This window comes from Macrotis lagotis, chromosome 5 (assembly GCF_037893015.1).
Source record: "Macrotis lagotis isolate mMagLag1 chromosome 5, bilby.v1.9.chrom.fasta, whole genome shotgun sequence".
NCBI lineage: Eukaryota > Metazoa > Chordata > Mammalia > Peramelemorphia > Peramelidae > Macrotis > Macrotis lagotis.
Genome location: NC_133662.1, coordinates 75,448,095 through 75,465,139, shown reverse-complemented (window position 1 = coordinate 75,465,139; position 17,045 = coordinate 75,448,095). Strand labels below are relative to the sequence as shown.

The 17,045-nt window shown below is 37.5% G+C and overlaps 1 protein-coding gene across 3 annotated transcripts in view; it reads left to right on the top strand.

The window, feature by feature from the left end:
• SNAP91 (synaptosome associated protein 91) overlaps window positions 1-17,045 on the top strand; it is a 226,747-nt gene that overhangs the window by 49,268 nt on the left and 160,434 nt on the right. For all 3 annotated transcript variants that reach the window (XM_074187088.1, XM_074187089.1, XM_074187090.1), the window contains exons 4-5: window positions 4,335-4,492; window positions 6,292-6,451. In XM_074187088.1, the coding sequence (XP_074043189.1) occupies window positions 6,322-6,451 (130 nt within the window). In that variant the 5' untranslated portion in view covers window positions 4,335-4,492; window positions 6,292-6,321. The remainder of the gene's footprint in view (window positions 1-4,334; window positions 4,493-6,291; window positions 6,452-17,045) is intronic.

Here is a 17,045-nt window from a genome sequence, read left to right as displayed (position 1 = left end):
AGGCAAGTGGGCTAGATGGGTGGAGTTCACTAATTTGCCTCTTCAGATTACCTCCTGCCCTATCTCTTAATCATTTGTAGCTCAGCTAGAGAGGATAGTGGGATATATTGAGGGGCAGAGTGGGGAGGGATATAGGGATGTATGAATAGATAACTGTAAGTAAGATACTTCTAATAGAAGGTTTTGATTTATAGTCTAAGCATAGGAGTCAAACAGAACCCTTTTTCATGGCAGGTTCTAGCTACTATACCTTGGCAGACAGAGGCTCAGTAAGTGAGAAACCCCCTTGCATAGAGAAGAGCAGGTCAAGCAGAGATTCTGCAGTATTCACCAAAAGTGTAAAGTGATTTATAAACCTAAAAGTACTATGTAAATAATTAGCTATTATAGGATAGCTAAATGATAGTGCTGGACCTGGAGTCAGAAAGACCTAATGTTCAAAAGTAGCCTCAGATGCCCAGGGCAAGTCACAGAATATCAGCTTCAGTTTCTTCAATTGTAAAATGGGGATCATAATATCACTTACCAGTTGGTATTGATGTGACAATCAAACAGGATGAGAAGTAGGGGTCCTTAGAAAGATCAATGGAGGAGCATGTTCAATAGAGTGACACTCGCATCAAGGATTGGAACTGCTAAGAGCAAAACAATATTTTCAGAAGGCATCATCTTGTAGTTCTGAGAGATGTGGCTAGTCCCCCATGATTCCTATATGTGGGTACCGTATTGTCCTTCATGCACAATTCCTATTGAAAGATCACTCTTCCAACTGATAGTGAGAAGGGTAGTGGGAAGGATAGTTGGATTTCTGGGAAGGATGTGCCCCATTTGGGGGGAGGGTTGTTCTAGTGAAATTTCTATGAATATTGAATATTACTATTTCACTAAATGCCTTTGCTTTGGACCAATTATATCTTCAAATAAGCTAGAGAGAAAAAAAGCCTTCACATTAATGGGAAGATGCTATTGTTTTAACCAATAAAGAACCTTGAACCCAAGAGAGCTATGTTGAGACCCCATGGTGAAAGGTAGTGCTATAGATTTTATACTCTATGTGAACAAACAGCTTCTTTGTTGCATATTTCTTCATACTGGTACATCCTTTGTGAAGATATTGAATCTGCTAAACCAAGAAACAAGATCAGCATGAACTCTTGTGAACAGATTGCTGCTGTTCAGTCGAGTCTTAACTCTTCGTGTCCCTATGGACTATAGCATGCCAGGCCCTTCTGTCCTCTATTATCTCTCAAAGTCTATGCAAGTTCGTGTTCATTGTTTCCATGATACCATCTATCTTTCTCATATTTTGCCATCCCCTTTTCCTTTAACTTTCTTTCTCACAGGAACACATAGACATATATAATGATGATGGGGATGGAAACCAAAAACAGAAAACCATAATACCACTATCTTTTGCTTTCCAGTCTTTTCATATTTTTCTCTACCCTGCCCCCTACAGTCTGGCAAGTATTCTTCACTCATACTACAAAATGTGTGACTTTACAAAAAATTTTCTAGCAATCTGGACTGAACTGGGAGGCAACCTGGTAGACTGTAGCCCTTCCTGTTGCATGACTATTAATGTGATTTTTAAGTCATTCAAACCCTGGACCTGAGGTCCAGCATCTATAAGATAAGAGGATTGAACTAAATAACCTCTTAGATGCCTTTCAGTTCTAAATCCAACCCAAGCTTTATCATCACTAAATACCATCTAGTCTTTTTTTCCCTGCTTTTTCTATTCTTCTCCCTTTTCTATTCTCTAGGCCAGGGGTGGGGAACTTTTTTTTCTGCCAAGGATCATTTGGATACTTATAACATCATTCATGGGCCATACAAAATTATAAACTTAAAAATTTTTATCCTGCTATATTTAGTCAAACATTTAATTAATTCACCCCCAAAAGCTCCTAGATCTGTTGAATTTCGAATCCCACAAGTTGCCATGACAGTGCCAGATAAAATGATTTCATGAGTCTTATACACCTGAGAGTCAAACCTGCTCTAGGAAATACCCATACAGAATTGCTAGCACAATAATTGATCTCTTTGTCACAACCCTTCTTCTCTTAGATCCAAAGCATCACAATTACCTGATCTAAATTAGTGGCACCGAAGACATTTTTATGAGTTTTTTTGTGACAAAAAGCATTCATCACCTTGTGGACCAACCTATTCATTATGAATCTTCATAGTTAGCTAGAATCTTTTACCTTTGGTCACCAAGACTTTACACAAATCCTTTCCAGCTTGGTAAAAACCTGCCAGAGCTCCTACTTCTCTGGCATGGACACTAAGGACTCAGAGTTATTGACCACTTTAAACATTAAAAGGACAACTACCTCATAAATAACTACTTTTACCTTTACTATAAGTAGTTTCTTAAAATTACTAATAATAGTTATTAGCTGAAATGTTTCTCATTGATCTCAATTGTATCAAGTATCAAATATTGATTAACTACTAAATCTCTGGACTTTTTTCCTTGGAGAATAATATACAAAGTAGCCAAACTTAACAATGTCCAATTCTGACTTAATATTTTTGTAAGTATTTAATTTATTTAAACATAAGATACATTCTCTTCTCAATCCTACCCCTCCCTCCCCATCTCTGAATCTGGCTTGTATAAATCTGAATGTCTTCTTAGCATCAGTCACGGTTTAGCTTTGTTGGTCTTAAAAAAGCAGAAGCAACAATATAACAGCTTTTATTCTGATCTCTAAACATCCAATACTGTGTAACTTACAGTCTGGTACAGCAAAATCAATGAGTTACATATCTCTCCCTTAATCACTAGAACTTGTCTTTTGTTAGAAATCAAACTGCAAAATCCATCAATTAGCTCCTTCCTTTACACCTCCAAAGTTGGAGAGGACTATTAGAAATCAACAGCAGAGGCAGGGATTCAATGAATAAGACACACTGGCTCTGGAGTCAGAAAAACCTGAGTTCAAATTTGTCCTAGATGTGTGATCTTTCTGTCACTTAACCCCATTCCCTAACCAAAAAAACAAACAATCTCCCTAAAAAAAAAACAAAAAAAACTCCACAGTGGGAAGGAAAGCCTCAAAATTCCCTTCCCCAAAGAATTTCTACTATATTCTACAATTCTTTTTTTTTAAAGTTTTTTGCAAGGCAATGGGGTTAAGTCGCTTGCCCAAGGCCAGGGTAGGATTTGTACTCAGGTACTCCTGACTCCCAGGCCATGCTCGATCCTATATTCTACAATTCTAACACCATTTTCCACTTGTAGAAAAGTTAATCCCTTCATGGGGTGGAAGAATAAATGGGTATAATGGATCCCAAATAGTTTAATGGAGTTGTCAAGCTTTGAAAGTAAAGGAAGCAGAAAATGAGAAAAAAATAGCCTGTCCAAGTGACCCATTAAGGTTAATCTTAAATTTAAAAAAAAGTGTGGGGATGGACACACAGTATGTATCAAGTGGAAGTTGAATTTAAGTCTTTTCTATTTTTTGGCCAGTTCTCCATTTATGTTCTGCCATGGTACTTTCTACATTTTAAAATTCATTGAACAAGAGGCTAAACTGCTGAAACATGCAATAGTGTTCATCAATCTGAAGGATGTCAGTAAATTTAATATACAATAATGAGAAGTCGCATGGTACTCCATTTCTTTAGAAGAATGTCACATCTGGACTTAAAGGACTGTGTCCTGGTATTTCAGTATGATACCTAACACAATGAGGGTGTTGAATAATAAATGACTAATGAATTTCCATGAGTACTTTTGCTTGGACACCAAAGGAAGAATTGTCCATGAGCCCTAAGAGTAGTTAAAAAAGTTGGATAATGCAGGTACTTCCCTGAAGTATGACCCCCCTGGGCTTAACCATATGTTCCTTCCTAGCCCCACCTTTTAAAATTTTTGGCCTTCTGCCAACCAAGTTGCCAGAAAAACAGGCACTGAAAAGAGTCTTTTAACTGCCTAGGAAATCCTTGTTCCCCATATTGAGCTGCTCCTGAAAAAGAAATGTTTTTGTTCTTGGAGGAAAGGTACCAGAATATGATATGAATTTGATGTATTAGGACTTGAAAGTGATGTCCTGGGCAGCTAGGTGGTACAGTGGATAGAGCACTGGCCCTGGAGTCAGGAGTACCTGAGTTCAAATCTGACCTCTGACACTTAACCCCGTTGCTTTGCAAAAACTAAAAGAAAAAAAGAAAAAAAAAGAAAGTGATGTCCTTTGAGCTGTAGCTCAGAAGGGCAGAGGCTAGCTGGATAAACATGACACTAAATCAAGGATAGTTTTATTATATGACAGAGGTTTCTGACTTTTGGGGTTAATAGGAGCTACTTTCTGTTTCTCCAGAGCCTTGAAGCCAAGGAAGGGTAAAAGAGTGTGTGTTCTGTTCATACATGTTGGGGTGAGAGTGGAAGAGCAATGCTGAATCAATGTCATTGTTTATGAAGCACCTATAGAACACAGAGCAATGACTTTACCAGGAAAGGTTACAAGGGGAATAGAAGGTAAGTGGATGAATATACCTACATAAAAGGAATATATACAAATCAAAATGTAGTCCTATTATAGTGTCTGAACTTTGGATGGAAGTTATTTATAGGAGATAATGAAAATTAACTCTCAAGAAACTGATGCCTTAAAATATTTTTACTATGAATTTAAGAGCCAAAGTTGGGTCATAAAAGTATCAGTTATTGAAATTATTGACACTTGGGTTGTAAAGTACTAATACCAGAGGCCTTGATGTTATACAATAAATATTTACAAATATTCTCAATCCTAGTAGGATTCTAATTAATGCATTTTCTACATATTCCTGAGAGGCCTTGGGTCTTCTTGAAGCTTATCACTCGGCACTCGGACCCGACAGGGTCAGATCTTGATTCTGCTATTTTACCATTGGGCAAATTTTCCATCAAATAGGGATACGAATACCGCCCAACACCTTCCCAAAATTTGTGCCATTAGTCCTGTCATTCCGAATTCGGGCTGTGAGCGGTCATCTGTCCTCTTGCCACCTGTGTGACCTTGGGCAGGTCACTTTTCCCTTCCAGGTCTCAGTTTCCTCCGCTGTAATTTTGGGGGTGTGGGGTGGGGACTAGGGGCATTGTAAGTGCACGATGCCAAGGCAGGGACGCTGAGGACGTGCCAGGGGTGACAGCCGGTGAGAGGCGCCCGCCGCAGCGGCGGCCTCCCCCGAGCCCGGCCCGCCGCCCGCCGCCGAGTGGCCGGGCAGGTGGCTGGCAGCCGGCTGGCAGCGGGCTGTGGGCGTGCGCGTGCGCGTGCGCCTGCGGCCGGGGAGGGAAGGGCCGGAGGTGAGGCTTCCCCTCCCAGTCCTCCCGCACAGGCTTCCAGGGGATGCTGGGCTGCGGCTGAGGAGCGCCGCGAGGACAGCCGCTGTGCGCCAGGGAGCCAGGCAGGGGTGCGGTGAGTGTGCCCGCGCCCCGGGCCCCGCGGCCGCGGTCCGCACCGGTTTGTCCGCGCCCGTCACTGACTGTCGGCGGCACCGGAGCCGAGGTGGGGCGGGGGGTGGGGGCGCCGCCCGGGAGAACGGGGAGACCGGCGGCGGCGGGCTGGTACGGGCAGCGCCGGGGCGGGCGGCCGGAGGGCAGGGGCCGGCGCTGCGGCCAGGCGCGGGGCGCCTCTGCCCGCGGGACGCCCCGGGGCCGCGGAGGGCGGACGGACGGGCGGGCGCGGGGGCGAGTAACGGACCCGTGCGGCTGCCCGCCCGCCCGCACCCAGCCCGCAGCCCCGCGTGCCCTCGGGCAGGGCCCCGGCCGCGCGCTGCAGCCTCTCCCTGCGCTCCGGCGGGGGCCATCGCCCTTCCCGGGGGGCGGCGGGGGAGCCCGAGGTCTGCCCCCCGCGGCCCCCGCGCTCCGAGGCGGCCGGGGCCGGGGGGCTCCCGGGAGGGCGAGCCCGTGCAGCGCCCCCCACCCCCTCCCGGGGCGGGCCCCTGCGGCGAGGCCTGGGTGGGTGGGGGGCAGGTGGGGCGCCCGGGGATGCGGGAGCGGCGGCGGGAGGGGGAGGCGGAATATGGCGCAGTGCGAGGAGGATCCCGGCCCAGGGCCGCCGCGGTGCCCGGGCAGAGCCGGGGGGAGGGGAGCGGAGCGAGGGCGCCGCGGCCTGGGGGGCAGGTGCCCCCTGGAAAGGGGGAGGGTCGTGAGCAGGGCCCGCGGACTGATGCCGCCGGTGCGGAGATGCCGGGACAGCGCCCGGCGGGCTCCTCCCAGGGCGGAGATGGGCGTGCGGGAGGGGGATGGGCCCCGCGGCTGATGGGGGGCCGTCTGTGTCCCCGCTCTTTCAGAAGAGGAGGCGGTAGAAGCGGCGGCCGAAGATGTCGGGGCAAACGCTCACGGATCGGATCGCGGCTGCTCAGTACAGCGTGACGGGCTCTGCCGTGGCCAGGGCCGTCTGCAAAGCAACCACTCATGAAGTCATGGGGCCCAAGAAGAAGCACCTGGACTGTAAGCATCTCTTTCTGGAAGCGGGACATGCGCATGCCGGGGGCGCTCCACACCGGGCAGGGGCCGCCCAGGCTTCCTATCGATAATGCTGCAGCATTTGCTAGCCCCAGCTAGGGAAATCGGTTTAAAGCCTGTGCCTCCGGGGGAACGTCTTTATTTTTCTTTCTTTCAGTCTTCAATTTCTTCCCTGAGGGAAGATGATAGTATAGGTTTAGTGTGGAAAGCCAGAGTCTGATAGGATCTACAGAGAGATTTGAAACTCAAGCTTCCCTACTTTTTTTTAATGGTTTTAGCTGTGGGTTTGGGGTTATTGTTTGCTTTAGGAGTTGGCTGCTTCAGGAAATTCTGGCCTTGTGTACAAGTCAGAAAACGGAACACCCTAATTGAATTTAAATACATTTTAGACAGGGTGTTGTGTTTTGGGTTGGTTTTTTTTTTTTTTTGTATTTTCTTTTTTGTATGTTTCATTCCAGGGATGGCCTTTGTGACTAAACAATGAAAATGCATTTTGCAGGTGTTGATAAAAATACTTCATTTTACATGCAGAAGAAGGTTGAGTAGATTATATTTGGTCACACAAAATGGAGAATTTCCCAGATTTTGGAGTGAGATGTGGAGATATATATATACACACACATGTATATACATACATACATGCACGCACGTAATATGTGGTATATACATACATGTGCATATAATGATCCGTTTTTCATATTTGTGACTTATGGGAAAATTTCAGACTAGTTTTAATGATAGTTGAAATGTTGAAACATTTTTGTTGACTTGGATTAATGTAGTAAATCCTTTAATTGCATGTACATATATGTATACATATGTATATATAATGTTCAATTTTTCATATTTGCGACTTAAGGGAAAATTTCAGACTAGTTTTAATGATAGTTGAAATGATAAAACATTTTTGTTGAGTAGTAAATCCTTTATACATATAGTATGTATATATAATGTTCAGTTTTTCATATTTGTGACTTATGGAAAAAATTTCAGACTAGTTTTAATGATAGCTCAAATGATAAAACATTTTTGTTGACTTGGATTAAATCCTTTGTAGTAAATCCTTTAATTGGAGGAATAATATGGAAACAATCTCAAAGGAAAAGACTTATCTATGTACCTGTGTGAGCAGTGATTTCTGTGTAAGAAGTTAATAACATTTTCCAAAATGGCCTTTTATTCCCTGCTGGACCTAGACAGGGTTTTCAATTGTAACTTGTTGCCATGTACAAATTTTTGCCATTGCCAAAGTTTTATCAATAATCTGGCCTCAACTTTCCTTCAGCATTTTGAAAGGATGGTACCAGATAGTAAGGAACTGCACTGTCTAGGTTTGAATCCTTATTTGGATTGTATCTGCTTCCCTGGAAGGAATTTGTCTTCTCACATCTATGTGGATTCCCTTGGTATTATCATTTACCCTTAGTCCTATTCACAGCATAAGCACAAACTGAAGGGATTTGAAAATAGTCAAAATGGAACAGTGTTTTAAAGAATATCCATTTATCTGGCCTTGTCACATTGAATAATTTTCCTTTTAGAAATTTATCTGAGGGCTATAAACTCCTCAGTCTTTTTGAATGAGTGCTTTGCAATATATGCATTTTATAGGTTGTTTTTTTTTTTTTTGTAAGGCAATGGGGTTAAGAGTCTTGCCCAAGGCCACACAGCTAGGTTATTATTAAGTGTCTGAGGTCAGATTTGAACTCAGGTACTCCTGACTCCGGGGCTGGTACTCTATCCACTGCACCACCTAGCTGCCCCTAATATATGTATTTTTCTTTTTCTTTTTTAATTTATGCATTTTTTAAACAAACTGTATGGTATTAATGATGTAAACAAATTGACAATTATAAATTTATGAAATAGTTGTTTTTTTAACTACATGATGAAAATTATGGACTTATTTATTATCCTTTCCACCTGATAAACTAACCCATAATCATGACTCATAGAACCTTAAAAGAAATATATCTCCTTTTTTAATTTGTTAAATTTATATCATATAAAACAAAGATTGTAAAACTTATATGTATAAAACTAACATTATTCAAAAATGTCAGACTTATTTAAAAGAATAGTTTTCATTTCATATGTACAAGAATTTTACCTGACATTTATGAAAGATATAGACTAAAAAATGAAGAGAAAATGATATTTCAAATAGAATTAGGAGAATCATTGAAGGAAATAGTAAAATTCATTAGCCCCCTTTTTTGTTTTTGTTTTTGCAAGGTAATGGGATTTGGCAACTTGGCCAAGGTCACAGAGTTAGATAATTGTTAAGTGTCTGAGCTAGGCACTCTAACCACTACACCACCTAGCTGCCTCCCCCCCCCCCCCCCAGCCCTCTTTTTTAAAAAATGTTATCATTCGGTTTTACTTGGGGACCTTAGTAAAAATAATTCAGACTGAAAACATTTTTTCCCTAGTTTTAGAAATAAATGGTGAATGGCATGGTTTAGAGATCTATAGCTTCAAATAGTATGTCTGGTTTTTTTTTTTGTTTTGTTTTTAGTTTTTGCAAGGCAAATGGGGTTAAGTGTCTTGCCCAAGGCCACACAGCTAGGTAATTAAGTGTCTGAGGTCGGATTTGAACTCAGGTATTCCTGACTCCAGGACTGGTGCTCTATCCATTGCGCCACCTAGCCGCCCCATCATTTTTTAAATAAAGGAAAAAATAGCTTTTGATTTTTGTTGTGATTGCTTCTGTGTATTATTAGTAGCTGTTATTAAATTAATTTACATTATTAACCTCAACATTCTACTCTTCTCATTTACAGAATATTTTTATGTTTAAATTTATATTTACTACATACTCATATTTGACAGACATTTGTTTTCCTTACGGTGTACTGAAAGGAAGGTAGTATAGTTGGTGCTGGGAATACAAAGAAAAAAGGAAATAGTTCCTCACTTTGAGGAACTTAAGTTCTTTATGTATACAAATAAGTTAAATACAAGGTCATTTGTGGAAAAAGAACAACTAGAGGAACAAGAAAATCTTCAAGGAAGAGGTGACACCCTAACTAAGCTTTGTAAAAAAGTTTCTAAGTGACAAATTGAAGAATCGGTGAATTCTAGATATGGGGGTAGGGGATGTGGTCCATAGGACTACCCCCTTGCCAGAAAAATAGACTTAAGTTAGGAGGGGGACAGATAGTAGTTTAATTTCGCTAGAATCCTTCTAAACATCCCTGCAATATTTGGCAGTGTTGGGGCGGCTAGGTGGTGTAGTGGATAAAGCACCAGCCTTGGAGCCAGGAGTACCTGGCTTCAAATACGGTCTCAGACACTTAACAATTACATATATATGTCTGTATGTATGTATTTATTTATTTGGCAATGTTGAGCACACTCTCCTTCTAAATACTTTCTCCTCCTTGAATTTTCATAATACTACTCTTTGTTCTCCTATTGATCTGACTGCTCCTTTTCAGATTATTTTGCTGATTTATTATCTATGTAACCTCCTCTAATTATGGATGTTCACCAAGGTGCTATTCTGTGCTGCCCTTCTATTCTCTCTATACTCTCTCATGTGGTGAGCTCCCATAGGTTTAATTGTCATTTCAATGCAGATAAATCCCAAATCTACCTATTCAGTCTTAGATCCCTCACTTAAACTCCAATCTATTGTGTATTTCATAGTGGGATGTTCAAGAGGCTTTTCTTGTTGTGAAAATATATTCAAAATGCACTCAAAATTGAACTTACTATCTTTCCCCAGAATCCACACTTTTAACCAACTTTTGTTTTCAAGGGTACCAAAATTCTTTCAGTCACCTAGATTTGCAACTTGGTTGTCTTTCTCAAGGCCTCAATCATCTTCTACCTACCTTCTACCCACATATCTAATCAATTGCCAAATCTTATAGTTTCTATGTAGCACAGTATTTCTTATAGATGTCTCCTTTTCTCATGGTCACATCACACCTGAGGTATTATGGTAGTCTCCTGATTCAAAGCTTTCAAAACTTTCTCCTCTATAATTTATTCTTTTCATAGCTACCAAAGTATATTTTCTTAGGAAACTCCAGAAGCTGTATATTGTCTCTAGTATCAAATAGAAACTCCTCTTTTTAGTTTTTGCAACCCCTTTGCAATCCTTGTCAACCTCCCTTTCCCATCTGTTCATAGGTTACTTCTCTAACTAAACTGGACTGCCTTGCTGATTTTACTTAACCACATTCACACCTTTGCCTTTTACATTCTCCATTTTCCTTTAAAACTCTGCTTAAGTGACATCTACAGAAAGCCTGTCCTGATCCTCTCTTGTAGCTATTCACCCTCTCCACCAAATATATTAGGATATAAGTGTATCTGTAGAGGAGGGCCTTGCCTAGAGCCTGGCATGGGACTTGCACTTAGTAGCTGCTTTTAATAAGGGCTTGTTAACTACTGGTTGAATGAATAGAATGCAGTGGGCCACAGGGTGAAATGAGACTGGAGTCCTTTGTGTTCTGACTGGGTCAGAAACAGGTTTGCCACGTTCTTTTCCATAGTTCCATAGTATCTTGATTCTATTGAGAGAAGAGAGAGGCCTTCAAATTTATTAATAAGAAAAACTACTTTCACTCAAAAAAATCACAGATGGATGAAGCTAAGATGAGATAAGATATTCTGAATTTATAAAACCTGCTGAATTGGGATTAATTGCTAGGTTACTTAACTTCTAAAGGACCTATACTTTATAAGTCACCTAAGGATTCTTTTGGTCAGTTATTACCTATAGTGCATTTGAATTTTAATTAATCAATCAATGAGTATTCGTTAAACATTTACTATATGCCAGTCACTATACTTGGCACTGCCTATATAAAAACAAAAAAATGAATAATTTATATCCTGAAAATGCATATCAAGAACATACCTCTTATAGAGTTGGAAGTATATCTATCATTAGATGATCAAAACTTAATTGTTCAGTAATAGCAACTGAGGAAATTTTATGCATAAATATGGAAATCTATAGATTAATGGTAAAGTACTATGTTTTTATATGCCTGGAATTTGCAGTAAATAGAATGCCTATATCTAGGAATAATTTGACTTTGCATAGTGATACATTTTTTAGTGTTTGGAATGGAAAATGAATAATTTGTGTAAAAAATTGGTTGTAATAGGTCTGATGCAATGAATGTATTTGAGATTCATTTCTGAAATAAATGTTTAATATTTAAGGTGGCAGTGCATACGTTATCTTCCCATCCCTAACCTGACTGATCATGAATTTTTTTAAAAATTCATTTTTTCAACTACATGCAAAGAGTTTTCAGCAATCATTTTTATAAGATTTTGAGTTTGACATTTTTCTTCCTCCTTCTCCCCTTCCTCTGACAGCAATATAATATAGATTATACATAATATAACTATGTTAAACATATTTCCATATTTAATCATGCCATGAAAGAAGAATAAGAACAAAAAGGAAAAAAGAAACCATGATAGGAAAAAAAACATAAAATAAAATTTAATAGTTATCATTGCTGTTTAGTTTCAATCATTTATTATTGATATTTATTATCAATTGAAAATAGTTTTTGTTTGCATTCAGATACCATAGTTCCTTCTCTGTCTATGAATGGAATTGTCTTTGATTATTGTGCTGCTGAGGGGAGGAAATCCATCATATAGTTGATCATCACAAAATGTTATTATTGTTTACAGTGTTTTTCAAGTTCTGCTCATTTCACTCAGTATCAGTTCAGATCATGAGATTTTCAAAAAAATTATTTTGGTCTATTGATTTTTTATAAGAGTAGAAGTAAAGTGAATAGGATGCCTAAGGTTAAAACAATTCAGAGAGTTGGTCAATTTTAAAAAATAGATTAACTGACTTACTTTAAGTGCTTGGTTGTTAATAGTTTTGAACATATATTTCAAAAGAAAAGTTCACTTTCTGAAAATTTAAGAAGAATTAAACTTCCCTTTATATTCAATTTATAGATTTGATAACAGAATTGTTAATATTTGAGCAGGGATTAAATGGTTAGATAGCAGTGACAGGTATAGAAATTGGTTCCTAAATTTTGCGTTTTTGGAATAATAATGTTTTGTTGAAGATAAGAATTTTATCATAATGACATCATATTTTGTTGAAGAAAAGCATTTTATTCATAATGAGACTTCATCCCAGGCAAGAGGGAGAGCCAGCTCAAAGGGATAGGAAGTGAATGTGGCAAGAAAAGCATTTTATTCATAATAATTATCAGTTATTCATTAAAGAAATATATATATAAATATATATTCCAAAATGAATATATATATATATTCATTAAAATATATTTGGTATACAGACCAAAGTTTTCCATCTACAGTTTTTTTAAATTATCTTATGAGTTATGTTATTTTTTCTTTCTAATTTTTTCTTCCATTTGGATGTTATTCTTTAACAACATAAATAATATGGATGTATGTTTAGCATGGTTATAGATGTAGGATCCATATTATATTGCTTTCTGTCAGGGGGAAGGGGGAGGGAAGAGAGTGAGGAAGAAAAATGTTTAAAAATGATTGCTACATATAGTTGAAAAAATAAATTAATAAAGGGGAAACAATAAGACGGTGAACTTTAGTTATCTTAGATACATCATTTCATTAGTTTGCTTGATAGTTTAAGGACTGTGTTAAAATACTCTGATTTCTTATTTGTTTTAATAGTGATGATAATCCAACAAAATGATAAAAGTTGGTATTTATGATCATTATCCTAATTTTCTCATATTCTCAAAAATTTCTAAGATCCATTGTAAAATATAATAGTGATAATAACTCATTCTTTTAGAACACTTGAAGTAATACAAAGTGGTGTTGGTCTCTCAACCTTATGGATAGGTAAGTTTAAATATTGTTCTTTTACAGGTTAGGGATTTGAGACTCAAGGACATAAACACTTCCATTTTAACACTATTAGTAAGTTTTTGAAACTGGGACAGAAAACTTAGGTTTCAAAAGTGTAAGTTCAGGACTTTAACTGCTACAATTCATAGATATGGATAACATAAAAGGAATAATAAAACAAGCATTTGTTACACACCTAGTTTGTATGGGCCACTGAGGCCCATGAGAAGTATATTTTAAAAGGAAACAATTTTTCTCTTGTATCTTTGTTTCAGTAATAGCTCTTGTGTGCTGATTTTGTGTTCAGTACTCTTAAATTGAATACTTAGTTAAATCAAACTTCAAATCTTATCTACATTAAACTAAAAATTTTAGGGAACTAATTTTTGAAAAGAAAAATTCGTTAGGTATAAAGATGACTTAAAATGACAAGTGCTATATTCTTAGCCTACCAGTTGATTTTTATAGATATTTATGATTCTGTTTGGATTATATAAACTAACAGATATTTTGAGTTCTTAATCATTTGAATTATCTTTTTCTTAATCTGTTTTGCTGTCAAGTTCTAAGGAGAAATTATACTATTTTTTCTGTAAATAATTTCTTCTATGAAAATATTTGGAGTTGGAAAGAGTTTATTTCATTGAAAGCATTAATATCACTTTAATTCTTAAGAAACCTTTGATGTGGGACTAAAATAATAGTCATTAGCAGCCTGATAGAGGAAAAATGTTCCATGTTATATTGTAATTAGAGTTGCCTCAATCTTAACTGTAAAATATTTATAAAAGGGAATAAATTACATGAATTTTGAAATATTTAGATTAGAGAATAATTCAGTTCATAAATGGATTCATTATCAATTTGCTTAAGGTAACTCTCAAGGGCATTAAAGTATTATTTGATTTACAGAAGTTATGTTTGCATACAATTTTTCAGGAGTCCATCTGTTATATATTTATATATGTAATAGCTATTCTAGTCAGGGATTTTTTGAATCAATAATATGAAATTAAGTCAAAATTGATTTAAAAAACTAAATGGAACTAGTAAAAATAGCAAAATGTTTACTAGATACTAACGTAACATTAGATATTAGATGAATGGATTCTTATTATAAATGGATATTTAAAATCAGGGACTATGAACAATATTTGCTAAGTTACTATTATACTTTTAATAGCATGCTAGGGATGTTAAAAAGTATAAGGCATTGCATTTGAATATGAGAAGCTTATAGTTTAATTGTTCTTCAACTTCAATCAGTCTTCTAAAATTTCTTGCATATATATAATATAATTTTCTTACATAAATATTTATATAATTGACTGAAGTTATTTATATAAAATGCTATGGCTGATATCAGCATTAGTTGTTCACTTATATTTTCAATGATGAATCATAAACGTTTGGTAGGAAAATTTAAGGCATAATATTTAAGAGTATCAGTTATCACTAAGTTGAAGCTATAGGATTGTCAGAAGATTTTTATATATGGATTTATGGAAATCAGTCTCTTTTTATACTTATACCCCTATATTTTTTTTATTTTATAGATTCATGATCTCACTAAGATGTAAATATGCTGCTCATAATTTACAAGCACTTATTAAGACTTAATATGTCTAGATATGCTGAGTGCTAGAGATGCTAAGAAAAAAAAAACAGTGTCCTTGTATTCTACTGGGGGAGATAAAATGTATATAAATAGTTACATAGAAGTTAGAGATTGAATGAAAAGTAACTATAGAGGGGAAATGAATTTTGTTCATATTTTCCATAAATTCTGTACAGAGAGCCCAGATAGTATGCTGGGGGTCTTTCTCTAGATTCTGACATTTTATGAATACCAGTGGAACCTGCAGACATTCCTTGACTATTCTTTGCTAAGGAAGACTTGGGTTCACATCGTGCCTTCCACATTTATGACCCTAGGCAAAATCACTTAATTTTTCAAATTCAGTTTCTTTATCTTTAAAATGAATTCCTTTTTGGTTTAACTCTTTGTTCTATAAACTCTATTTGTACTGTACTATGTACAAACACACATATGTAAGTCAGAATGTATGCTTTTTTCTCCCTGATGAAATGTAGACTTGTTCATTGATTGACTGTTGAGTTTTTCATAATTAGTAATGTGCTAGCATATTGTCTTTACCTAAGCTGCACCTTTCCATTATCCTTTTCCCAACATTTGGATTTTAATTTTTGGAGGATTGTAATATTTCATGACTCAGAGCTGTATAGCTATCATCACTAGTACAGTATTGATATTTAAAGATAATATTTGTTTCAAGGAAATGTCTTAATTCATTAAAATCATTGCTCAATTTCCAAGATGTCAGCTAGATTGCTGTTCACTTTTGCTAGTCCATTGCTCTTCTACATTGTGTTTTCAAGATATATGTGCTAATGGGCCATTTCTATCATCTTTATGTTCAAATGTATTTTGCAGTCTGTACAATAGATATTCTCCAAGCTAGTTGGTTTATTTTGTTCTTGTGATGATAGCTGAATTGTCAGTATCTTAGCTTTTCTTCACATGGAATGAGGCACCAAGGAGATACACACACACACACACACACACACACACACACACACACACACACATATGTGTGTGTATTAATTTTTAGAGGCCAATGTCATGAACATTAGCATTTGAGAACCTTGAACATTTATAATGTTTGCAAACTACACTATGAAATGCTTTAATAAGTGAATAAACAATTAAATTGTTAGAACAAAAACTTCAGTATACCCATGGAGAAAAGTGAATTATGGCTTATATCACATCAATCACAATATGATTTGCTAGGGTTGTACAGAAATTGTGAACTCTGAGTAAGGAAACAACACAGGGAGTAAAGGCTTCCCTGTGGCTTCATTCTTGCAATAGGCTGAATGTTATGTAGCCTGGCACTGCTTTGATCTGGGCAGTTTTTCTTTTTCTAGGCTATATTTTGTTCTCAAGTCCTGGAGTGATAATATTGTATATTTAAGTGATAATATTATATAACAGCTCCTCTGTCACTGTTAATATTGAATTGCTTTATATTTTAATAATAAGAAGTGAAACATTTATTAAGCATTTACTAAGGTTATAAAGACAAAAATGAAATTGTCTCCATCTTTAAGGATGGTATGTCTACTTACAGTTGAAGTGCTTTATTTGTAACAACTTGATTAAGTGGGAGAAATGTTACTCTTCCCATTTTGTAAAGATCCAAAAAACTGAGGGACTTCACTCCATGTTATATCTGGGACATCAGCCCCATTCTTCTGATTCCATCATCACAAGGATTATTGGATAGAGAATTTGAGATTTAAGCTCAGACTTTTTCATTTTGAAATCATTTTTTTTGCATTATACCAAAATGCTTCTTTGATCTGCCCCAGATTAGAGAATCAGTGACTTAGCATTTATTAGGTGATCTGCTCTATGTCAGATACTATAAAGTATAGGTACAAAGACTAAAATGAAACAGTTTTTGTCTTCAAGGAGCTTACATTCTGTATGGCAGCCTTTGGGGGAGAGGGAAATAAGGCTGTTAGATGGTGTAGAAGTTAGCACTTGAAGAAAGAGGCTACAATGAAGGAACACCTTTCAAACTTAGGAACTGAACTAAAAAGTGCATGAATAATGAGAATTTTTGAGAAACAGAGCACTTGCTAAGCACCTTCATTGTGCCAGGCACTGTGTTAAGTGCTTTGAAAATATCTCATTTGATCCTTCAAG